This window comes from Psammomys obesus, unplaced genomic scaffold (genome assembly GCF_907164565.1).
Source record: "Psammomys obesus unplaced genomic scaffold, mPsaObe1.curated_primary_1811, whole genome shotgun sequence".
Taxonomy (NCBI): Eukaryota; Metazoa; Chordata; class Mammalia; order Rodentia; family Muridae; genus Psammomys; species Psammomys obesus.
The window spans coordinates 8602782-8629041 of record NW_026585691.1 but is presented as its reverse complement, the minus strand read 5'-3'; the positions used below and the strand labels follow the sequence as shown (position 1 = coordinate 8629041).

The following is a 26260-nucleotide window of genomic DNA, read 5'->3' as shown; positions in this document are numbered from 1 at the left end:
AGAAGTGGTAGAGGTCTAGGGAGAGGCCATATTGCATAAAGCATTCAAAGATTAGGCCCTGAGCTCACACCCCCAGAACCCAACTAAAAGCTCACAATCCCAGTAAGAGATGGGAGGTGAGCCAGGCATGGCTCTACACGCCTTTAATCTCAGCATTTGACAGAGGCAGGTGGATCTTTGTGAGTCTGAGGCCAGCATGATCAACATAGTGAGTTCCAGACCAGCCAGGACTACCTAGTAAGACCCTGCCTCCAAAAAATTAATTATTAATTATAATTAATAATTCCAGGGCCCAGAGCATGAAGGGACAGAGAGCAGACCCTAAGTTCTAAACTGTGCCCAAGGTTCTCAGAGATCAGACATGGAGGGATTTGGTGCTTGGAAACTGAGGCCAGTGGAGACACATTCTTGTTTGTGAATATCCTTTTCCTGTGTACTGTTTTATCTGAACACATGCATGCCTTTAGATGTTGCTCACTGCCAGGTGTAATTTATTAAAGGCCCAGCCACAGGCAAGGGAGAGCCCAGAGCCAAAGATGAGACGAGGCCTGGGGGCGGACGCTTCAGGAGGGTGGCTGTGTGACATTCGCACCACGCTTTGCCAGATAAGATGCTGCCGTGGGTACAGTGGTGTAGAGTGGGATTCAAGGATGAGTGCTGGTCCATGGCCCTCCAGTGGCCAGATCAGGATAATTATACCAAACCAACTATGGAGGCAGGAATGCAGGAAGACCCGAGACTCAGTCAAGCTGGACACTTTGTGTGGGAGTCCCGAGGCTGTTCCTGACTTGAGTGTGAGACCTGGAAGGAAACCACCAAGCCATCCGAACTCGCACATCTCTTAGGCAGTGCAAATAACGTCCCATGCTGGTGCTACCGGGGTCTGGCCTGAGTGATATAGAGGAGGGACCCTACTTCCTGTCTGCCATGTTGGGACAACAAACATGTCTGGAAGAGCTTAAACTGTGCTTTGTTGGGGGGAAAAACTGGCCTGACAGAGGAGCCACACTGCTGGGCCCTCTCGGAGCTCCATCAAACCAAGTGCTGGTGCCTGCTCCAGGTGATCCCTGGGAGAAAGCAGGCTGTTTCCAGGAGGTGGAAGTACTGACAGTTAAAGCTGGGGATGTAGCTGAGGTGATTGAGTTCGTGCCTGGCATGCATGAAAGCCCGGGTTCCACCCTCTGCACCTCATAAACTGTGATGGGGACATCTGTAATCGCAACACCCACGGTGCAGAGGCAGGAGAATCAAGGTCAGTCTTAGCCATGGAGTGAGTTCCAGACCATCCTGGGCTATGTAAGACCCTGATGAAAGAATGAGGGAGGAAAGAAGAGGGAGGGAGGGAGGGAGATGGAGGGAGGGAAGAATAAGGAAGGAAAGAAAGCATAGGCCATAGATCCAGGCCAGGCCACATAGTGTAGACAGGCTCTCCTGCTAGTTATTTGCACGATGTCCCCGGCCCTTGTGGCTCCTGGTGTGGTGGTTAGTGGCTGTGCTCTGGCAGGCACAGTGTAGGGATGTTCTGTGTTTGAACAGCTTCCCCGTGCTGAGCTGACCTGGTGTTACTCGGGACAAGACAGAAATCTGAAAAGACTGGTGACTTTAGGAAGTGGCTTTTTTCTTGGAGTTATGGCTTGAGCGTAGGTTAAGGTAGAGGCAGGTCAGGGTTGGCCGGCAGATTTTGTTTTGTGTCCCCACTGGCTGGTTGGCAGCAACTATAGGTGCACAGTGTTGAGGAAGCTTCAGAAGCCAGATTTGCCCCTGGAGATTTGGGGTGCTTCTTTACCCATTTGCTCTGCTTTGGCCTCGGGCTCCACCTAGGAGACAGAGGCACAGATGGTAGACGCTGGTGTCGCTGCCTAAGACCTTGGCTGTGTCCAGGGCACTGTGAGGAGAGCCATTTATTCAGTTGGCAATGTTTATTATATCTCATCTGTGGACATAGCATTGTACTTTAGATTCCCTGCCCTCTGGTTCTTTAATTAGTTAATAATTTTTGGAATGTTGATGTTGTATGGTCAAGAGTGGAACTTTTTGCCTCATAAGTATTTAAGAACATATTTATGAACAACATCAGTTTTCTTTTGGCCATAAATACAATATTGGGGTTTTTGTTGTTGTTGCTTGTTTTTTTATTTCCGGATTCTAGCCCTTTTACTTAGTATAGATTATAGATGACTCAGCTTTCTCATTTTTCATAATGCAGTCTTTCTTGCTAGCCTGACCTTAGAGATAAGAAAACACGAAGGAAGCTAAGCATGGGCCGAGGTGGCACATACCTTTAATCCCAGCACTTGGGAGGCAGAGGCAAGTGGATATCTGAGTTTGAGGCCAGTTTGGTCTACAGAGTGAGTTTCAGGACAGCCAGGGCTACACAGAGGAACCCTGTCTTGAAAAACCAAACCAAACAACCAAAAGGAAAAAAAAAGAAAGAAGGAAAGAAGAAAGAAAGAAAAAGAAAGAAAGAAGAAAGAAAAGCAAACACTCAGGGAGGTAATAGGTATCCAGCTGGGTTTTGACCCCAGTTCCTGAGTTAGAAATGGGGTTTCAGCCCTCTTGCGCATCCTTCTCTCTTCTGTGTCTTTCTGTTGTTATTTTTTATGTTTATTTTTCCCTTTAAAAAGTTTCATAGTGTGTGTATGGGAGTGCCCAGAGGCCAAAAGAGAAGGCCAGATCTCCTCACACTGCTATTTTAGATGATTGTGAGCTACCATGTGGGTCCTGGGACTCAAACCCTGGTCCTCTGAAAGAGTAGCCAGTGCTCTTAGCTGCTGAGCCATCTCTCTAGTCCTACCCTTCTGTCTTTTGTTCTTGTGTTGCCGGTTTTTGAAACAGGGTTTCACATGGCCCAGGCTGGCCTCAAACTTGCTGTGTAGCCAAGGATGGGCTTTTTATTTTCTTGCCTCCACCTTTCTAGGATGACAGGCATGAATCACTGTCTCTGGGTTTATATGGTGCTGGGGACCAAACCAAGGGTTCATGTTAAGTGAACACGAGCTGCATCCTAGCCCACAGCAGTGCCTTTCTGCATCTTGGCTCTTTCTGTACTTTTGAAGCTTTCAGAAATCATCTCAAGGGCCAAGACGTGAACATATCTTAAGTATTCTTTTGAACATGAACTCCTTATTTTTCCAGAGCCTGAATACATGAGGCCTCGCTGTGTTGATTACTAAATGTAAGTGTGTACTGGAAGTATAGGGATAGCAGGTGACCTTTGGTATTTTCTTCTCAGGTCAGACCTTTTTGGTAAGAATTGTTTTATTTTATGTATATGGGTGTTTGCCTGCATGTATGCCTATGTACTACAGGCATACAGTGCCCTGGAGGCCAGAAGAGACCACTGGATCCTCTGGAACTGGAGTTAGACAGCTGTGAGCTGCCACGTGGGTGCTGGGAACCGAACTCAGTTCTTTTATAAGAACAGCAATGCTCTTAACCACTGAGCCATTTCTCCAGCACATTATCATTGAATTTTAAAATTCTGTTTGGGAACATAAAAGTGCCATAAACAGAGGTGATCTGTGGGCTACCAAGATGGAGAAGCGGGTCAGCCGGAGACTTATCCATATAGAAAGGTGAAAGCTGGCACTGGGAGGGCAGGGGCCATCCTCACGGCACCATAACCCCATGCGTTGTATGGCTTAGCTCAGTGACCCTGACCTTGAGACCCAGGTTGAGTAGCTATGGTCTCCAGCCCAGGTCAAAGGACGCTTCTTGTGCCATTTCTTCTTCTGTGCCATTTCCTTTGAATGTGGTTGCTTTGCCAGAGAGCTGATTCAATGCTAAAGATGCAGTGATTCCTTCCCCTGCAAAAGACAAAAGAACTGGGGCTTGAGCCGGTAAGAGCTGCTCTTGCAGAGGACCCAAGCTTTGTCCCTGGCAGCCACATCAGGCAGCTCACAGCTATCTGCCTGCAACCCCGGCTTCAGTGATTGATGCCTGCGGACTCGAAGAGCACCTCCACTCGTGTGTACAAACTCATGCGCAGATACACATACACTCAGAATTGAAAAATAATTAAAAATGTTTGAACACCAGAGAATTTTGCTGTCAATGATATTTAAAATGTAAGCTCCCCCCCCCCCCGAGTTCTGCTCTCCTTTTTAAACCCCACTTTCATTTTTCAGATGGTGTCCCTGGGGTTTTCTGGGTGCCAGGAGGCTGCCTTAGGAATCATGGAAATCTTGTCAGGTTTCTGTCTTTGCACCCACAGAACACAAGGCTTTGCTTTAAGAAAGGCTGTGGCTTTCAGTACAATTTGGGAACATGCTGACATGGAAGCTCCTTCTGTTCATTTTAGGCTTCTAGTGTCTCACTCTTATTTTCAGTTTCAGCGGTGGTTCTATGTGTGTGTGTATGTAGGTGGGTATACATGTGGAAGCCAGGGACAACCTCGGGTATGATTCCTGAGGAGCCACCACCATTTGTTCCAACTCTTTCGCTGGCTTGGGATTCACGGTTCTGGCCAGCAAACTCCAGGGTTACACGTGCCTCTGCCTCCCCAGCACTGGGATGACAAACACGGCTCATCATCACCCCCAGGTTTCGATTTTTTTAAAGTTTTTTTTTCCCCCCCTGAGGGTTGAATTCAGGTCCTCACACTGTGTGGCAGGTGGCAGGCAGGCAGGCAGGTTACTGATGGAGCCAGCTCTTCAGCCTCTATTACAGTGGAGGGTCTGGAGTGAAACCCTTCCTACCGGCCTTCAGGCATGCCCTTTAAGACTGAGTATGTTGTCATTTGAAGTTTTAACTTGTTCCTTATTAGCCTGGCAGTGGCTTCCCTCTCCTCTGACTGACAGCCGGAGCATAGCACTTAGGGGAAATTACTGTTTGGCTGATGGCTCACTTTTTATTTCCTGGACTTGCTCAGAGGTGTAGTAAGGTTCGCTAGCTTCCCACCTTCCCCATAGCTGCTATTGTAAGTAACTCAAATAGTTCTGCGAAACAGAATTATCCCTACAAAGCAAACAGAGCCCCCTGACCCCTGATGCCAAGTACCATACTGTATGCTTGGGTGCCGTCCTCCTGGGAGAAGAAGCCACAGTAAGATTTAGGATGGTCTGGCTGTCCTTCCTTGGGAGCCAGGATGCCCTCTGCTGTGCCTGGCAAGGCAACTGGGAGTTAGCGTGGAGAGGCAGGGACACATGCACCAGCCTTACGTGACTAATCATGCTCGCTGATCATGTGTGATGGCCCACAGAGAGGACACGTCTCCATCTGGCATGTGTTTTGTGCTCTGCCAAGAGTTGAGTCTTTGTTCCCACACACATACCCATTGATCTCACTAGCTAAAGTGATTATCATCACTTAGCAGCCTTTTCAGAAAGCCTCATTTCCACTCTAAAACACCACTTTTATTTGCCAAAGAGCTACAATGTTGCGTCCTGGCAATTGATCAGCGTTTACTGGCAAATTATGTAAGCCCTTGGTGGGCTGCCTGATGGAACAAATGTATCTGTGATCTGTGTTAGGATCTAACACCAGGCCTGGTCCCTGCAAGTGGAGAACAGCTATCCTCAGATGCATTTGTTCATTAATTCAGTGTTTATGCTTTGATTGGTTAGGGGGAAAAAAAAGCAAAAAACAAACAAAAGCCCTACATTTGCTTTAGGCACTCAGCTGAGAGATGTCATCATTTTGAGAAAATGTTGGGTGGAGGTTGTCAAGAAAACGTGAATTGTGGATGGTACATTAAATTCAGATATGTGGCTTGCTTCCCCAACCTGGAGTTGCGGTTGGAATAAACCATGGTGGCCATATTCAAGGACTGAAATGTAATTAGAGTTGATTGTAGCAACTGTGGCAAAGAACTCGTAAAACCCTAGTTGAGCTTCTCATTAATAAATATTAGAAGATTTTTTTTTTCACTGAAGAGTGGGCATTAGCATAAGAAGAGATTGTTAGTGAATAAAAAGAAACCCCATTTAGTAAATAGAACACACACACACACACACACACACACACACACACACACCCTCAAGTCCCTCTGTTTGCACAGAGGATCTTAACAGCAACAAAAAAGCCACAGGTATATCAGTGTTGGAGTATTTCCTTAGCACGTGGAAGGCCCTGAGTTTGGTCCCCAGCACTGCCCACAACAGATTTTAAAAACAGATAGAGAATCCTATGATGGTGCTGAGAAAAGGGGTCAAGATGTGGCTGGTGAGTTTGGTACTCTCCGTCATGCACTGCTTCCTAGCTCTAAGGCAAAGCCAGTTGTTTTCAGAATAGAGCCTTCCTGTCCTCCGCTCCCTGCCTACCTGCTCTGTTTTATGACATCAGTAGTCCTTCTGTAAGCAAGCCTGATTCAAACCATTGGGACACATGCTCATGCAAATGCACACACACATAGACACGCACAACTAAAAGGGGACTGGTTGGGAGGAGGATGAGTATTGGCTCCAATGACATGGAGACATGAGAGGGTAGTAAGGGTGAACATGAGGAAAACATCTATGTGTGTAGGAGAATGTCATGATAAAGCCATCATGTATAATCCATATATGCTAATTTTAAAAGTTATCACTAAAATTATCAAGTCAGTGCTGTCACGATGGCTCATAGTCATAGCTGTTTACTTGCTGTCAAGCCTGATGACCTGAGTTTGAACCCACAACCTATATATTTTAAGGAAGGAATCATCCAGCTTCCATATGTATACACACACGCACACACACTAATAAATGAATGCAATAAAAACTATCAAGTTAGTTAAATTCAAAAGTTTGTCTCCTTTTCCCAGCCCTCCTCAAGTGATAGTAAAAGAATCAACACATCGAGACCCACAATAGTGAAGACTGTGGGTGGAGAGGTTAGTGGAGGACTCCAAGGCCAAGGGAGGGGCAGAGGTAGTAGCTGCACTCAAAAAATGAAGCCCCCATGCCTGCAGCCTCTTGCAGACTGACTGGCTGTGACACGCAGGCTAGATTACTGAAGAAGGCAGGGGAGAAGGGTCAAAATCCAGGGGCTCACTTAAGAACTTGGAGACTTAGAACTTGGAGAGTTAGTCCTCAGAGTGTTCTCAGCACCCTGGAGATGGGGCTGGCCTTTTCCTGCACCTTTCCCTGACTCCAGCAGCATCAAGAACAAATGTGCCCGGAATAAGTGGTGCACGGAGCGAGAGGGACCCACGGCAGTTGGGCCCTCCAGCTGTCTTCTGCCGTGTCTAATGACACAAGCAGGCACTAGTGAAGCCCAGCAGTGGATTGACAACGAACATTTTTAAAGACTTTATTTCCCAGCCTTCCCTTGTAGTAGGGAGGGCCGATGAGTTGGCTTTTCTCAAGAGGTAGTATGTGTGTGTTTGTGGGTTTGTACACACGAGCGTGCAGAGCCCTCAGAGTCCAGAAGAGGACACTGGGCCTGCCTGAGCCAGAGTTATAGGTGGTTATGAGCCCCCTGATGTGGGTGCTGGGAATTGAACTCAGGTCCTATGTAAGAGTAGTACATGCTCTTCATCACTGAGTCAGTCCCAAGCACTAATTTTTCAAAGAAACGACTAAAATATTTGTGTATATTTTACTACCACAAGCTGGAAACAGAAGGAGGCACAGACGTAGTTGGATAGAGGGAATGAGATCTCTTTGCAAAACTCTGTGCACATGCATTTGAAACTCTGGCTGTAACAAACAACTTGACTGCAGACTAGAAAGGAAGACTCAAGAAGACCCCAGAAACGGACAGAAACTAGGTGGCTGTTATCCGTGAAGAGCAGTTGCTGGTCTCCTGGAGGTCTCTGTGGGGCTGCCATTTCTTGGGCTGGTTTCTCCTGCACTCAGAAATAGGCATGGTGGGTTGTCCTGGTTAGGGTCAGGTCTGCAGGGTTATCTGTGAAGAGCAGTTGCTGGTCTCCTGGAGGTCTCTGTGGGGCTGCCGTTTCTTGGGCTGGTTTCTCCCGCACTCAGAAATAGGCATGGTGGGTTGTCCTGGTTAGGGTCAGGTCTGCAGGCCTCGATTGGGCAAGGGTGGCCACAGTCTGCACAGGAGGAGCAGTGAGTCTTGGTGTGGTATCAGGGCCATCACAAAATAAAGGCCTGAAGTCTTAGCCCCTTGTCTCCCAACCCCCAGGAACACTTTTCAGATGAATATACCAGGTGGGACTTTTTGGCATGAAAAAAAAAAAAAGATTTTAAAAGATTCCATCATTTATTCTCATTGTTAACTTTACAAACAATTCCTTAGAGTTAAAAAAAAGTCTTAAACATGGTATTTAGGTAGTATTAAAGATCTCAAAGCTAGGAAAACTGGAGTGTAGCCCAGTTGCTTAGCATGCGTGAAGCCCTGGGTTTGTTTGCCAGCACTGTGGAAACCAGGCACGGTGACACTTCATATTCCAAATGCTCAAGAGATGGGGGCAGGAGGCTGAAGGTCATTTTTGGATATATAGCAAGTTTGAAGACAGATTGGGAAAAATAAGACCGTGTCTCCAGGGTCAGGTTGGGGGGAGACGGTGGGAAAGAGATGAACAGCTAGACGGCTCAGTGGGTAAGGTGTTGGCTGTCAATCCTGATAACCTGAGTTCAGATTTTGGGGGTGCAAGTAGTAGAAGGCGAGAACTGACTCGTGTGTTCTCTTCTGGTCACATGCCCACTGTGGCACCCATGCATCTACACACACATGCACACATACATTCATCCACAAGGTGAGTAAACATAAAAGATTTTAAAGCCAGATGTGCATTTAGAAGGGCTGATGGTGTTTTAAAGGGAAAACTAAAGATGAGCCTCCGATTGCCTTAGCTCTTAACCATTTTCATGGAAAAGTACCTTGTTCTTAATTGCAGGCAACCAGAACAGCCTCTTGGTTAAAGATAAATAGGACAAAGTGTGAGGAAACCTACTAAGGGAAAAAAAATGACCAGAATAGCTGGAAACCAGAGTGGACCTGTGCCAGAGGCCAGGTCATTACACCAGAGACTGCCCTCAGGCCAGGACTGCAGCCAGTGCTGGCATGCCAGCCATCACAGGCTCAAGGACATCCAGAAAGGAGTGCAGGGCAGGGCAGTGCTCAGTCATGGGTTCTGAAGCCTCTAAAGAGTGCCCAGCTGGCTTTGAACCCTGACATTTTCCCTTCATTATCATTCCATTCTTTGCCTATACAGATGTGACTCTAACGTAATGTCCTCTTTCCTCCTGCCAGCCGGACAGTGAACCATGGAGCTATATTTTGGTGAATACCAGCACGTGCAGCAGGAATACGGGGTCCACCTGAGACTCGCCAGTGATGACGCCCCCAAGGCGAGGAATTCCCAGCCCTCAAAGTCAGGCTCCTATGGTGTCAGTATCAGGGTCCAGGGAATCGATGGCCACCCCTACATAGTCCTGAATAACGCCGAACGGTGTGTGGCAGGCATGCCTTTTCCAGAAAACGGGCCACCGTTCCCCTCTTCGGTGATAAATAACCTGCCTCTACACCCAGGCAACGCGACCGTGTTGAAGGAGAACAATTCCGAAGAACTGCCGCTCCCGGACAACCCATACCTGCAAAGCAGCCCGGTAAGAAAGCAGAAACCGTCCTCCCTCCAAGAGGGCAGGAACGGGGTCCTGGAACGCAAAGACGGGCCCACAAAACTACCCCACGTGCTCAACTTCCAGAGGCACCCCGAACTCCTGCAACCCTACGACCCCGAGAAGAGCGAGGTGAACTCCAAAAAGCACCACCCTCCGGAGAGTCCCTGGCTGAGAAACGCCCCAGAGGAAGGGACCAACTGCAAGAAGCCCCGGAACGGCTTCCCCAGACCCCGCGGTTCCCAGCCCAACAGCCCCACTTCGGAAGACCTGACCAAGACCAACGTGACGGCCATCCGCCTGTGCAGCTCCGTGGTCATAGAGGACCCCCAGAAGCAGACCTCGGTGTGCGTGAACGTTCAGAGGTGCGCCAAGGACGGGCCGGGCGAGGAGGCCCTCTCCCCTCGACGGAAGTCCCCCAGCCCGCAGGCCTACCCGGAAACCAAGAAGAGCAGGCCGGATGTACTACCGTTCCGGCGACAGGACTCCGCGGGGCCCGTCCTGGACGGGGCTCGGTCGCGGAGGTCCTCTTCGTCATCCACCACACCCACTTCGGCCACTTCCCTGTACAGGTTCCTGCTTGATGATCAGGAGTGCGCCATCCACGCCGACAACGTCAACCGGCACGAGAACAGAAGGTACATCCCGTTCCTGCCGGGCACTGGGCGGGACATTGACACCTGCTCCATTCCCGGCGTGGACCAGCTAATCGAGAAGTTTGACCAAAAGCCCGGCCTGCAGAGGAGAGGACGATCTGGCAAGAGAAATCGGATCAACCCGGACGACAGGAAAAGGTCGCGGAGCGTCGACAGCGCCTTTCCGTTCGGTCTCCAGGGGAATACCGAATACCTCACGGAGTTCAGCAGGAACCTGGGCAAGTCAAGCGAACACCTCCTCCGGCCGTCCCAGGTCTTCCCGCAGAAGTCGCTGGCCCAGGAGCACCGTGGAAAACAGAGTCCGAGCTGCACCCTGGCAAAGCTGCAGGGAGCCACGCAGGGCGCTCAGGGCGCCCTCCCCAAGCCTCCCCCCGGGAGCAAAGATGAGAAAGTTCTGGGCAAGGGGAGTCAGGAGGGCACCGTGGCGTGTGCCTCCTCCCTTCCAGCGCAGAATAAAAAAGAGGAAGAAATCAAAATAGCCACGGCCACGCTGATGTTACAGAACCGGGCTGTGGCGGCCACACCAGATTCTGGTGCCAAGAAAATCTCAGTGAAGACGTTTCCTTCTGACTCCAATACTCAGGTAACACTTTTCTTTTTTTAATATTTTTCCTTTCAAATTTTATTTGTTTGTTTGGGTTTCTCAAGACAGGCTTTCTCTGTGTAGCCCTGGCTGTGCTGGAACTCACTCTGTAGACCAGGCTGGCCTCGAACTCACGAGAGATCCACCTGCCTCTGCCTGCAGGTGCTGGGACTAAAGGTGTGCGCCACCACCTCCAGGCTGGGTCTTTCCTTTGCTAAGTGGCCTAAGCAGTGCGCTCTAGGTTCGCGTGCCCTGTCTTGAATTAGTACAGGCACATTTGATGATTCTGTGTGTGTCAGTGCCCATTTGCAGGTGTGGACACATACGCGGATGTGCAGGTACCTAGTGTGTGGAGGGCAGAGGTGGCCATCCAGTGTCTCTCTACCTCCCCAGGGCTGGCATGAGAGGCATGCCCAGTGTTCTGGGGATGGAACTGGGAATCTCATGCTTCCAGAGAAAGCACTTTACCCACTAAGCCAGCTCCCCAGCGCTTGCACATTTTCTCTTATTTTTTATTTATTTATTTTTTTATGGTATCAGGTCCCACAGCCAACTGTATAGTTTCCTAGGTTCTTCTGAGTGCTCCCAGCCTCACTTTCTGTAAACCTCCCTGTCGAATACACACACAGAGATTCCGCCTCTCTTGAAGTATATGAAATCTGCATGTATACCGAATGAGCTTTAACACATAAGGTTCTGAGGTTAGGTTCTTGTCCGTATGGGTGGCTGCGTTGGTTTCTGGTCTGAGAAATTAGGTTAACTAATCCTAATTTAGGTTAATGGCACAGTGATAGATTCTAAGTGGCACATTGGATGTTTTCATAGTAACAGTAAAAACAATGCTAATAACAGTAATACAAGACAATGACAAGGCTGGCGAGTTCCAGGTGCCATGTGGAGATAGCAGTGCACCAGCTGTGTGAAGGCATTGCGGTTAACCTTTCGTTTACCCCTGAGAAAATCCAGGGGCTGTGGCATCACGCACCCGAGGGTACAAAGCACGTAGAGGCTGGGAGGAGGGAGGATGAATTGATTTTGGAAAGGAAATGTGCTAGAAGCCTCTGCTTCAAGGTTGTTGCCGTCTTCCGGGGAGCGTCACCCTCCTGGTCTCATAACATACTTTATTATGTTCCAGGCCACTCCAGATCTCTTAAAGGGCCAGCAGGAGCTCACGCAACAAACCAATGAGGAGACGGCCAAGCAGATCCTTTACAATTACCTCAAAGAAGGGTGCGTGGTTTTCCTTAAAGAACAGAGTCATCGCTGCTTCTGGCAGGGTTTTAACTCTTAGTTCCTCTTCTATCTGAGCCATTCTGTCTCTATGGATGCAGTTTCTTACTAGGGGTAGAGGGCAGGGAAGAACATTCTTGGTAAGACAATTACAAATACGGAGATTTTGTATTTGTATGTGTGTGTCCACGAGGCATGCATACGTGTGCGCATGTGTGTACACGTACTGAACATTCATGTTCTTGTGGGGGTCAGAGGGCAAAGTCAGGCATCCTCTGTCATCCTCCACCTTGAGTTTTTTGAGACATCTCGAACTAAACCTAGAACTCCCAGTTTCAGCTAGCCTGGCCAATCAGCAAGCATCCAGGATCTGCCTGTCTCTGCCTCGATGAAACACTGGGGCAGCTTTTATGTGAGTGCTGGGATCCAGACTCAGCATTGTTTCCTCACTGAGTCATCGCCCCTGCCTTAGCCAGGGCTTTTGAAAGGACCTTCACTGCATCAAAACAAGTTCAGGAATGGGGAGCTCTACCGGTCTGTCCGTGTTAAGCCGCCTCGAGGTCTTCCAAGCCCCTGCAGTCTCCACTGTCCCTTATTGAAAGATAGAAATGGAGACTCCCCCTTTCTCCCAGGGCGAGGCCTGGCCCCAGCCTGGCTTCAAGCACTCTGAGAGGAGTGTTTGCCCTGCATGTCCTGCCACTTTGGTTCTCTTCCTTTGTGCCAACCATGCTGAGATTCTGGAGCAGGAATCTCACGTTTCTGTCTTATGGAATAGTTAGAGGAGAAGGCAGAGGTTTTTCAGTATGATGGGAGTGGAAATTGGCCACCCGAGATGCCCAGCTGTCAACACAGGGCGTTTGTGTACCGTGATTGACTTGTCTGCATGACAGAGCTGACAAAGTGGGTTCAGAATAATACAAAAAAGGCTTCCAAAATGACCGCAGTCTTTTTGTTTGTCTGTTTTGTTTTTTGTTTTTTTTTCATCCTGCCTGTGAATTTTACAGGCTTCACCCTAAAAAATTAAGGTAGAGGAGTTTATGGTTTCTAGAATCCTTTTTTTCCCTTCCCTCTCTCCTTCCTTAGCCCCCTCTCTTTCCTTCTTTCCTTTTCTTCTCCTTCCCCTTCTCCGGGCTTTTTCACTCTTTCTCCCCTCCCTTGCCCCTCTTTTCTTTCCTTTTCATTTGATTTGTTGAGAGACAGGTGAGGTGGAAGTTAATGGTAGGTGCCTGTTTATAGAATTTTGTTTTAAATCCCTTAATTGCCAGGGCTGTGGTAAAAGGATATGATTAACTGTGGAAGTGGAAACAAAGGGCTGCTGTTGAACAGTGTTGCAGTGTTGGCATTACGGCTTCCTTTTCTTAAACGTAAACTAAATACGTTTGTGTAAAAGCGTGAGTGGGCATGTGTACACTTCCTTTTGGAGCAAATAGGAGTCAAGCAACAGCTTAGTGTATTTTCACCAAGCTTGGTCATGATTGGCATCTGTAATGCTCAGGTGTTTGGAAATGAACATCTCCTGTCAGAAACTGAGCAGTAATGTCCTTCCGTCTTGCCCATCAAACAGTGTTTCTTTTCTGTAGCCTCAATTCACTCAGTCGGCTTGTAGTTTATCTACTCTTGTGTTATGAGCGTAAAAGTATCAGGGACATTCTGAGGCAGATGCTGCGTCCCTTGACGTTTTCTCTGATGCTGTTCCGCAGAGGCACAGACAATGAGGATGCCACCAAGAGGAAGGTGAACCTGGTCTTTGAGAAAATCCAGACATTAAAGTCCAGAGCAGCAGGGAGCGCACAAGGAAACAATCAAGTAAGTTGTAGAGGTTTTTTGTTTTGTTTTGTTTTGTTTTTATTTTTCAGAGTATGTTTAATGTGAGGTGTGGAGAGGGCTGGTTTCTTCAGCTGTCTGTTGAGAGCGGTAAGGGGGATGCCCCCTCAAGGAACAAGGAGTGCCTCAGAGAATCAGCCTGGCTTTAAACACAGGTTAAATGCCCGAATCCAAAATACCCTAAGACCCCGAACTTCTTTAGTGTTGACACAGTAGATGTGGAGAATTCAACACCTGATCACAGGCAGGGACATGAACACAAACTTGTCATGCAGGAAGCCATTAAAACAATTGTGTAAAATCACCTCTGGGCTCTGTGTATTAGAAATGTATGCGACTTAAACGAATTTTACACTCCCACTTATGTTCATAAAATATCTTACTATATGCATGCAGATATTCCAATCCCCAAATAATAATCCCAAATCAGAACTCCATCCAGAGCCAGTCGTCTTGGAGAAGGTGAGATGACCTGCTGTAGAAACGGAATTTTTTATGCATCAGCTACTCTTTCCTAGCACTCAGCTTGCCTGTGACAGTGCTGTGAGCGTGAGGGTGGTGAGGGGTGTGTGCGCGTGTGTATTCATCTGTATATACTACCATAATTCTGATTTGGGAATTTAAAACTATACACTTTGCTTATGCACAGCTTTCAGGAGCTGAACCTAATTCTTCTTTCCATTAAAAAATATTTTTTGACAGTTTCACATATGCATGTAATGAATTTTAGTCATTTTTCACACCCAATCCTTCTCTCTGATAATTCCTGTTTTGAGACCATGCTGGTCTCAAACTCAGAGACCCATCTGCCTATGCTTCCACAGTGCTGCTGGGATCAACTTTCTCATCTCTTAGCATCAATTTAAAATTTTTTTGGTAAAGCTTTTAAAGTTAAATCATGACTACAATTCTTTTTTTTTTTTTTTTTTTTTTACTTGTATATAACCTTTGGACTTAAGATTGTCATGATGGATTATGAACTTGGCAGTGAGCCAGAACTGGGGAAGTCAGTGTATCCCTTCCGCAAATAAGACGTTTGTGGTCAAAGCGTTCTTTGTGAGAAGGCAGGAAGGCAGGGTGGCAGGGTATTCTGGCTTGAAAGACTGGCACGGACACTATTGAGAATTGTGAGTTGCCATGTTTATGTTTCTTGAAGTAATTTTATGTAGTTGCTACATGAAACCAGGATGTGCGAAGAGCGAGATAGGACGTTTCCATTCTAAGCTACCATGAGAGGCATTTTTATTTTCTTTTGAGACAGAGTCTTACGTGGCTAAAGCCGGCCTTGAACTCTTGCCTTCAGCTCAGTGCTGGGTTTACAGGTATGAACTATCATATCCATTTATAATGTGCTGGGAATGGAACCCTGGGCTTCACGTATGCCTGCAAGTACTCTACCCACAGAATTGCATCCCAGCCTCCATGAATGGATTTCAGACAGACACAAATGCTCTCGGGTTGCAAAAGTTCATTCGTTTTGTTGCTTCTAGAGAGGAGATTAGAGCGAGCCGCAGTCACTGAGAAGCCCTGCTGGCTTGAGGAAGAGAGGGTGAGATTTCTGGCACCATGCACGGTGTCTGACTTTAATTGCTCAGGTTTCTGCCTCTCCCTCTCCCCTTCTCATGTTCTGAACCTGATTCTGTGCTGGCAAAATTGTGCAGTTTTATCTTTTGGGAGTGTGTTAAGCGAGTCTTTAGGAGAGAATGTTAGAGTGTGTTCGTTATGGACTGAGACCATCTTGGAAGCAGCAAAGCAGACGGGCTTTGTTTTTGTTTTTCTTTCTGTTTCTCCTCCCTCCTGTCTTCCCTACTTCCCTCTCCCTTCCTTCCTCCCTTTCCTGTAGTGTATGATTTCTCCCGCTGTGCTGGCTTAGATTCTAAGTTGGCCTGCCTTCATTTTGCTGAAAAAACTTGGCACTTAGGATTTTGCTGCAGAGCTCCGAAGTCGGTGAGAAGCGCCTCTCCTAGGTTTATGATACACAACCCACACCTGGACCTGGGAGTCAAGACTCTGCCTCTTATAGCTTAGATTCCTGTTTTTATCTCTTCGCCTTGCCACTTAGCTGTAGGATTTTAGCCAATTCCTCTTGAGAGCTTCATCCTGTTATCACTTCCATGGTAGAAAGGAAACAAGAGCCCTTGATATTCACCCTCAGATCAGACTTGAGGCCTCCTAACAGACTATTTAATCCATCCTCTCTTAGTGGAAATGCAACAACTAGAAGGAGAAAGCCAATTTGGCCCAAATGCATTTATTTGCACTTGCTGACAGGCCTATGCCGAAGGTGAGGTTGAAAGTCTGGAGTCATGGAGCCTTAGCCCCCAGGGCAAGGTAGGCTTAGAAATGGAGGGTCCAGCTACACACACACACACACACACACACACACACACACACACACACACACACGGGAGCCCAGGGAACTTCATCCAACAGGTGTTTCTTCAACAAGTCCTTTTATGTTGGTTTACTGGGGTCAAACTTAGAGTAAATTGCATGAATCATAACTGCATAGTTGCTGGGTTTTTAACACAGATTTGCATCTGTGTAAATCCTACACAGATCACAAACAGGGTGCTCCCCTCACCCAGAAGATACCCTGTGTGTGCTCTTCACCCTGTCAGCCAAGTCTGCTTTCTTGAGGTAATCCTATTGTGACACCCATCACCTCGAATAGTTTTACTTAAATTTCATGTAGTTATCTGATTGCTGTCTACACACCTTTATTTTTTCAATATTGTGTCAGTGAAGTTCACTAATGTTACATGTGTCAGAAACTATTTTTTATTACATACTAATTGGTGTGTGTATGTGTGGAGTTACTAGCATATTTCTGGTGACTATTTCCTTTTTTTTTTTAAAGATTTATTTATTATTTATACAACATTCTGCCTGTATCTGCCAGATCTCACTATAGATGGTTATGAGCCACTATGTGGTTGCTAGGAATTGAACTCAAGACCATCTTTCCAGCCCTATGACTATTTCTAGCTTGAGATTCTTAGCAATAAAGCTACAGTGGACTTTGAACATTATTGCACACACACTCATTGTAATGGACACACACTCACACATTTCTCTTTGGCGTGTAAGCAGGAGTGAACTTCCAGGACATAAAGCAGGTAGAAGTTTTGTTGTGCATACTGTGAAAAGTGGTGGAACAATTAATACTCTTTCTAGTGATGCACATAAGGCCTGGTTGTTAGGCTGGGACCACCAGGACCCTGCATTCTGTCGCCTGGATTCTGTGTCTGTTCTTCTGCATCAGTTCCATACAGATTGACGGACTGTGTCTTCTGCATAAGCTCTGAAATCTGGTAATGCCTGCCTTCTAACTTCATCCCTTTCTTCGTTTCTTCAAGTTGGCCATTCTGAGTCTCTCACCGTTCCATACAAATGCTAGATTTTTCCAGAGATGGTGTTGGGGTGAGCAGAGATGGAGAGAGGGCTCAAGGGTAAATAGTGGGGTCCTGTAGCGGACTTGGCTCTTAGCACCCATGTCATGTAGTCCACACTGCAACTCCAGCTCTGGAGGAGCAGACACTTCTGGCTCTGGAAGCACATACACACATGCACACATGTGAATCATACCCACATTTAAAATGGCAATAGCAACACTAATAAATCTATAATAAAAAGCCAAGAGTGGACAGGGAGGAACACGGACAGACTCTTGTCTGGGCTTACACTGGATATGTATATCACTTCGTTCAGGTAAACATGAAGCTTCTTCCCATTTATTTGTGTCTTCTGCTTCTCCTGTGTCTACATACTTTCCATTTTGGTGTCTTCACTTTGCAGTTACATTCATTCTTTGTGTGTCTGTGTTTTCTGTCTAAGGCTGGTTTCTTTCGTTCCAGGGAACCATTATATTCTGTCCCATCTTTTCTGCAGGCAGTGGGCTCTCTTGCTCACCCTTCTGTTTAAGGCTCTCTAGTTTGGGAAGTATTGTTTTATCTGATAACTTTAGAGACATTGATCTTTTGGCTTCCATGGCTTCCCTGGAAGGCAGGCAGCATTCTTAGTTCGGCCGAAACCAATACATCTTTTTTCCTGTAGCTGCTTTGATCTTCCATTCTTGGAAGTTTGAATGTGGTGTGCCTGAGTTTAACCTGACTGAGTTCTTGACACTCAGCTCTGAAACACCCTAGCCATTTGTTTTGAATATTTCGTTCACATTCTGCTCTCCTCAAAGTCCAGTTGCATGTATTTTAAGTTTTCTTATGGTCTGTCTGTGTATGTCTGCATGATACACGAGTGTCTATGTGAGTGTGTGTCTCTCTCTGTGTGTTTTTGTCTGTCTGCGTGTGGTTTCATTTGGCATAAATATTCTGGGTCTCTCTTGTTTTTTGTTTGTTTGTTTTGTTTTTGAGACAGCATGTCACTATGTACTTCTGGCTGAACTGGAACTCACTATGTAGACCAGACTAGCCTCAAATTCACCTGCGATCCACCTGCCTCTGCCTCCTGATTAAAGACGTGCACTTTTCTTTTAATATTTCAAGTTCATTAATTTTGTTTTCTGGCTTTTTTTTTTTAAGGTTAAAGGCTTATTCTTTTAAAATATCCTGAAAACACCTCTTTATCCTTCTTTTTCATTTCATATGTGTGTTTGTGGTGTGCATGTGTGTATATGTACGTTCATGTGTGTCTGTGTGTATGTGCGCACACGAATGTTTACAGATGGACATGCACATGGGTGCGTGTGGTGGAGGCCTGATTCGATGTAGACAGTCTTTCTGGAGTCCTTTTTGACAGTAATCTATGGGGCAAGGTCTCCTATCAAACCCCAGAATTCACTGATACTTATTTTACAGAGCTAGCTTGCTCCAGGGATCTTGTTTTCTCTTGTAGCCTAGGTTTCAGGTGAGCCACCTACTGACTCAGCACCCCTGCGGGGTCTGGAGACCTAAACTTGGATCCTTTTGCTTGCATAGGCAAGCATTTACTGCTTAGCCATCACCCTAGCACCCACGGACCAGTCTCTTAAGAGTCACCTAATGAATTCTTAAATTTAAGGTACTGTGTTGCCGTTCTAAAATATCCATTTGACTGTGTTTCTAGTTTCTAACTGGTGTGGGAAACCATCATTTTTCCATCCATTTTGTTCATAGTTTTCTGTGTTTTAAAGAATATTACTTATAGCTCCTTTGCTCTCCTTTTCTGGGTCTGTGTCTTTACTCTGCTGTGCATTCTCTGTCAATGATTGGTCAGTTTTTTCCTGCTTCTTTAAACATCCAGGATTTTCTAATTGCATGCTTGGTAGATGACAGCTTACATATGTACTGGAATTTCCTCCCCAGAAGTAAATCATATGTAGGTCACTTTCATTCTGTAGGTGCAGTTGTTTTAGGCTTTGCTGAGGTTGGGTCCCATCAGGTTTACCTGTGTCCTATGGCATGTCCTGTCTTCCTTCCTCAGACCTCAACTGAATGCCAAAATGTTAACCAAGCTTTGTCTGTTTTGGCTGCATTAGGATAGGACTCCATTGCCTCCCCAGCTCAGCACAACCTGTGAAGTTTGGTCGACTATTTTCCTCTTAGACACCCTTTTAAAATTTAAATTTATTATTCTTTTTATAATTTATTCACTTTACATCCCAGTTGTACTCTTAGACACTCTTTTCCGATGAACTTTTAGAATCTCGCCTTGCTTACAATATAGCTTAGGAATCATCTAAGAAATAAAAAAGGTGGGGTTTTTTTTGTTTGTTTGTTTGTTTTTGTTTTGAAAAGTTCTTAAAAATAACTTTTTCTGTGGTTTTTACCTTCCTAATACCCTTATCCCAAGATTGGTCTTTTGCTTACAGTATTGTGATTTATTTTGTGGATTGAGCATTGGCCCTCATGTATGCTGGGCAATTATATGTCCTAATGGATTACGTGCCCAGCCTGGGAGAGTGGGTGTACCTAGAGCTATTTTAAGCTCAGAGACGACTGACTAGAGATGACGGAAGTTTCCCTTGCTCTTGTGATCCTCTGGTACACTTGTTATCGTGGATGGATAGTGATACATGATTATCATCTAAATCCCATAACTCACTCTGGGATTTGCTCTTGATAGTGTACATCGTATTGGGATATAAGTGTGTGTATGTGTACAGGTGTGTGTGTGTGTGTGTGAGAGTACTTGTTCATGTATGTGCACATACATACAGAGTCCAGAGGTCGACAGTTACTCTCCACCTTTTTTTTTTTCTCCCTCAAATTTGATCATTCGGAAAGCAGAGGTAGGAAGATCCCAAAGGTCATCCTTGGGCCTTGAGATACACACTCAAGCAGGAAAACACATGTTCTAAATTTAGCACCTTAATATTTCCTAATATATCTGAAAGATGTTCAATAAGTCTACCACCTTCCTCAAGTGTTAGTCGTGGTGGAGATCTGTGAAATAGGCCCTTGGATTGTGGTGAAGGATATAAGATAAATCATGAGGCAGCTTCACAGTTAACTGTGAGGGAGGGCTCCGAGAAGCCGAGGCTCCATTGAGTCTTAGATGGCCAGCTCTGTCTCATCCGTTATCTCCCCGATGGGGGAGGAGAATAAAGAGAAGCATCTCAAGCATTTAACTGGGGCTGTCTTTGTAATTAATTGCAGGTGTTGAATTCTCCCTCCGATGTCAACGAGCTACTGGATCAGAAGAACAAATTGATCCTCGAAGTGTCTGAACTACAGCAGCAGCTGCAGCTGGAGAGGAAGGTATCCACTGGCTCTTGTTATTTTTCCCATCTCAGTCATGGTTGATAAAGGTTCTTAAAAAGACATTGAGATGTCCAGGTGAGGTGAAAGTCATTTCCTCCCCTAAAAGAAACATTCTTCTCATCCCTGAGCACATTCCTTTGAATCTGGTGGCTACTAGCCAAAGAATTTTTTAAAAAAGCCAGAGCATACAGACACTGTTTGCTCTGAGCAAATGAAATACCGTTAGAGGCAGGCAGAGCAACAGGAAACTAAGCATATTGTTCTTACTTAAAGCATTTAAACTTATGTAATAGAAAACAGCAAACTGAGGTCTAGCTGTGTTTGTGTTTTTATTTGAAAAGTGTTCTGTTCACTAACTATTTCATATTCTTTCTGAGGCTTCTAAACCTTAATGACATGGTTTGATTAGGTTGTTTAATAATGGTGGAACAAGTGCATGGGATCCATTAGTGTCCACAAGCGGGTTCTGGGCTGGGGATGTGGATCACTGGTCAAGTGCTTGCTCAGCACGCATAAAGGCCTGCTTCTGGCCTCAGCACCTCAGGACCCAGGCGTGACAGTACACTCCTGTACTCCCAGCACTTGGAAGGTGAAGAAGATCAGGGAGTTCAAGCTCATCCTTGGCCGTATAGCCAGTTTGCTGTTAGCCCGGGCTACAGAAAGCCGTGCCACAGACAGACAGGGAGACGAGGGTGGTGGTAGCTCAGTACTGACAGACAAATCATACTGACTCCTGTAGAACCATCAGAACATCAAGGAGGAGAGAGAGAAAATGAGAGAAGACTTGGAAGAGCTGCGAGGCAGGCACCAGAGCCACGTAGAGGAGACGGCCACGCTTCGGCAACGGCTGGAGGAGAGTGAAGGCGAGCTGAGGAGACACTTGGAAGAGTGAGTATCTGGCGGAGCTGTGCCTTCCTGGCCTTGTGAGTTCTGCTGCCAGAACCTTCTGTTCTTTTCTCGCCTCCTTCCCTCCAAGTGTTTGTCAAGGTCATTCACCTTCCTTTTCTTTTTCCCTCTCAAAAGTGTGCAGCTGGATCTGTAAGCGGGGAGGTTAATAATTATCAAAACCCTCTATGTACCTCGAGTGTGTTTCTTAAAGCCTCAGCTCCAACAGGGGACCCTCTAGCAGCTGAGTGAGAAGCAGTGTGCTCTCAGGGGTGATATGAAGTGACTGAGGTTTCTACTGGGAGCTCTTAGCGTGAGACCTAAAACTAAGGGTTCCAGGAGCCTCAGCTCAGCCTCCAGAATGCATTAGCCTGGTTCACAGCCTCCCAGCTTTGAACACTTTCTCCAGAATAGGCGGGTGCTCTGTGATCCATACACTTCTGCCCAGTTTGTAGAGAGGAAAAGTAACTCCAAGGCTATACCTGCAATATTATCCTGTGAAATTTGGTGGCAAGAAATCTAACATCAAGGTCTGATTTTCTTTCTGGAAACAGTTTGCAAACACACCCAAATTCTAGCACTTCATGGTCTCTTTCTGGTAGGAATGTCCCTCAAATATGTCCCATTTCACTGGTTTGAGGTCTCATCTGACACCTTGGCCAAATTAGACTGCAGACCTGAGGAGGCTTCTTGGGGCTACACGTGACCATGGGACAGTCTGAAAGCCTATGGTCAGACATGGTGAGGACTGAGGCTCTGAGGAGCCTCTCTGATGGACCTCCCCTGTTTCTCTGCCAGGCTCTTCCAGGTGAAGATGGAGCGAGAACAGCACCAGACCGAGATCAGAGACCTGCAGGACCAACTGTCAGAAATGCACGACGAGCTAGACAGCACCAAGCGGTCTGAGGACAGGGAGAAGGGAGCCCTGATCGAGGTGAGGGGGCTATAGGCCCCGTGTCAGCCTCATGTGCCTCAGAGGATGGGGCCTAGGGGACTGCATGCTACAAGCCGCTTTCTGCTCTGAGCATTTGTTCCACTGGCTCCTACATTTAGATTCCATGAGGCCGTCATCATCTTAGGAAAACTTTCCATCATGCTGAAAAGTAGGAAGAATAGTGAGTTAGAGGCTGGGAGGATGGCTCAGTCGGTAGAGTGCTGGCTGGGCAACCAGGAGGACCTGAGGTTAACCCCCAGAAACCATGGAAGAAATAACTGGACAGGTAGTCCTAATGTACGGGACATAGAGATGGACAGATCCCTGAGGTGTGCCAGCCAGCCAGTCTAGCCCATTCAGTGAGCCCCTAGCCCAGAGACCCTGTGTCAGAAAATGAGGTGGATGGCACCTGAGGGGTGACATCAGAGGTGACTTCTGGCCTACACCCTGCCCATCCCCACTCACATCCTACAGTCACACACACTCATGGGCACACACTCACTTATATTCTCTCTCACAAACTTAACACACTCAAACACGTAAACACACACTCTCATATACTCACACAATATGAGCACACTCTTACACACTCACAGATGCTCACACTCATATACTCACACACTCATGCAGGGAGAATAGTATGTTAACATTGATCAATTCTCAACACAGATCAAGGAGTTGTCAAAGTTTTGCCATGTTCCGGCATCAATTTTTATGCTCATCTCTTCATCTTTGAAGTAAATTACAGATAATTTGCAGTATTTTACTTTTTTTTTCCTTTTAGAATTTAGGGAACTTTTTGACATAGTTGAAGTACCCTCATGGTACCTGACACATTTACGGTTTCTATAATATAAATATAATGAGTCTGAGTTCTCCACCCTTGTTATCTTAGTCTATTTAACAGTTGATTCGGTGAGTTCAGGGCTAGTCTGGGGTACATGAGCCCCTCCCTAAAACAAAATTTTCCCTAAGGAGAAAGTCTCAGAGATGATGTCACTGGAGGACTTACGTGTTTCAGTGGCATTTCACCTCAAGGCCCAGAGGGCAGAAGATGTCCCTGTAGTCTGTGCTGACATGCCCTAGGCTCCATTCACCCCCTCTTCTCTTCATCCACTCCATCTCGCTCTCATTTTTTGTATTTTCTTCAACAGACCACCAAGTGCTATCTGTCATCTTTGCTTCTTTCTCCATTTCATTTGCAGCATACTTCTGAATGACAGAACCAAAAAATAATTTTCACAATTTAAATGAATTTGAAGTGTTGCCATATTTTTCTAAAGTGAAGTAATTCTAAGATGAACTGCATGCTATTTTAGTTTTTGAGATAGGCTGTCATGTAGCCCAGGTTAGCCTCAAACTCGATGAGGATGACCTTGAGCTTCTTGCCTTCACCTCGTAAGTGCTGGACTTGCAGATGGGTACCGCCATTCCCAGTTTATGCTGTGCTGGGGATCGAGTCCCAGGCTTCAGGTATCCACACAAGCATTCTATCCACTGAGCCACACTGCCAGCCCATGTCTTTAGCTCCCTAACTTACCCTACTATTTATTCTGAATTTGATTTAAGATAGATTTGTAGGTTTGTTTGTGAGACTCTGGCTTTGATGTGATCAGGCCACAGCTGGAATGGGAACAGAGCACATCTCTTCTTGAACGCTGCCCTGCATTTGGGGTCCTAGTTGTTTGTCTCTTTGCTGACAAGACCTGTGTCATCTGCAGAAGGAAGGAGGTAGAGAAGTTGTCGGGGATTATGTCTTCTGTGTTTTGCCGTGCTTCCAGGAAATCCCTTATTGTTTTCCTCTGACTTTTCAGCAACTTTTAAAATATAGTCTCGTTCCCACAGTACTAATAAAGAAGATCCCATTTCCTAGTCACTTTCAATTTATTCTTTGTATCTTAATAAGAAGTATCCTGGAGAAATTTGATAATAGATTAGAGTTGGGGCCAGGTTTCCATGACTTTTGCCTGAGAACAGACTCTTAGACACAATGAACAGTGAACATGGAAGTTTTGACTCTCTGAAAGCTGCTGATGCCCGGATGCTTGGTGCCTCTGTAGCAGGCCATATTTTTCATGAAACCCCTCTGTCTTCCTGCTGTGGTCCTGGAGACTGAAGCCAAGGCCCCTGTGCAAGATACACGCTGTGCCACTGGCCCCACCCTAGCCGAGAAAGTCATCATTTTTTGTTCAGTAGCATCAGGCCTCTTCATGGACTTTGTAAAATAACACTAGGAGGGAAAAAAATACCTGGACATAGTGACACATGCCTTTAATGCCGGCACTTGAGAAACAGAGGCAGGTGTTTCTTTGTGAGTTAAGGGTTAGCCTGGTCTACTTAGTGAGTCCCAGAACAGCCAGAGCTACATAGTGAGCCTCTGATGGGGGTGGGGGGGAAAGGTTTAAAGGAAAGCAGTGTAGAGATAGTTGTTTTCTTAGGCTAAGAACTGAAGAATACGGAAGGTCTATTATTTGTAGAATTCTTGGGTTTGTGAACCTTTTCTTCTTTTTCTTCTTCTTTTTTGCCCATTCTGGTGGCATCAGGTCCACATGCAACACCTGTCCAAATGCCATCCAGGTGGGTTTTCTGATGAACAGATGTTGCTGACGGGCCTGCAGAGCTGAGAGGTGGCCTTTTCCCACAGAGTCTCCTGGGCTCTTCCTCCTGGCATTCAGGTCTGTCGGCCTCTCTGAAATGTTTGGTGGAGATAGCTGGTGCCCAGACACTTCTAAAGTAAACATGAACCGTGATACTTCTAACATTACGTACATTCTGGTAAAAGCAGCTGAAAATGTCATTGTTCTTGCCAGCCATCTTATACTTTCTATCCCATTGGTTAGATCAGTGTTTATAAGAAAGAAAATCCCAGGCATTTGATTTTACCAATGAAGATTCAGGAGCCAGGTGCTGGGGTGAAAACCTGCTAGCTCAGGGAGGCAGAGAAAGCACCCAGCTGAGCTTCCTGCTCAGCCAGTGTCCCAGAAGGAAAAGGCCCCTTCTCCACACTATTTTAAATGCTCTTTATCTCAGTGTCCCTTCTTCCTGTGTTTACTTATGTTCGTTCCCTGTCAACTGGTTGTGTGTTCTGCCTCTTGACCTGTGTTTAACTTTATTTAGCTCTTGCTTACAGAAAGCTCTTGGGTTAAAGGTGTGTGCTAGGGCTGAGCCACACCACAACTAGAAACTAGGTTTTTCCATTACACAGTCTCGGTGTTCACAGTGGGATCAAATATCCTGCAACATTCAACCTTCCTACTGCTGAGACCTTTTAATGCAGTTCCTTGTGTGGTGGTGCCTGCCAACCACAAAATCATTTTTGTTGCTATGGCTGTAATTTACTACTGTTATGAATCAGAACATAAATATCTGATATTCAGGATATCTGATATGTGACCCCTGTGAAAGGGTTGTTCAAACCCCAAAGGAGTCTCTTGACCTACGATTTGAGAACTGCTGTTTCAGAGAAGGGGGGGGAGGCTGAATTCTGTTGGCCACCTGCATTATAAAACCTTCTTCTACCCCTGCAATGGGTGTGGTCCAGGTGTAGTTTTCTTCATTTGGGCATGCAGGACGTATGTCTCTGCGGTCAGGGCTTGCAGCCCTGGGACATCCTGGTGCCCATTTCCCAGCAGCCCACTGTTAGGATCCATGGTTGCTGCAAAGGATAGCAGCCCGATGCCAGGTGCACTTCCTTGCTCTCCTCCCCCTCCTTCCCGTGGTTTTCGGTTCTGGCTGTGTCTCCCCCAACCCCACACCTTTCCAGCCTTTTCCAGTCAAGCAGCACTCTGTTATGTTTGCATGTAATGCTTAGGCCACACACAGTGTCACTGTTCAGCTTTCTGGGTGGTTTTGTGGTCAGGTCTGTTGTCACTACCTGGGAAAAAGAAAGTACTAGGTCCTATTCAGGCCACACCCTTGGCTCTAATGTTTATCATCTGTGGGAT

At 46.4% G+C, this 26260-nt stretch overlaps 1 protein-coding gene across 5 annotated transcripts in view; it reads left to right on the top strand.

The window, feature by feature from the left end:
• Cgnl1 (cingulin like 1) overlaps positions 1–26260 on the top strand; it is a 148796-nt gene that overhangs the window by 38226 nt on the left and 84310 nt on the right. For all 5 annotated transcript variants that reach the window (XM_055598179.1, XM_055598154.1, XM_055598171.1 and 2 more), the window contains exons 2-7: positions 9139–10745; positions 11881–11975; positions 13676–13781; positions 20393–20494; positions 21237–21385; positions 22181–22316. In XM_055598179.1, the coding sequence (XP_055454154.1) occupies positions 9153–10745; positions 11881–11975; positions 13676–13781; positions 20393–20494; positions 21237–21385; positions 22181–22316 (2181 nt within the window). In that variant the 5' untranslated portion in view covers positions 9139–9152. The remainder of the gene's footprint in view (positions 1–9138; positions 10746–11880; positions 11976–13675; positions 13782–20392; positions 20495–21236; positions 21386–22180; positions 22317–26260) is intronic.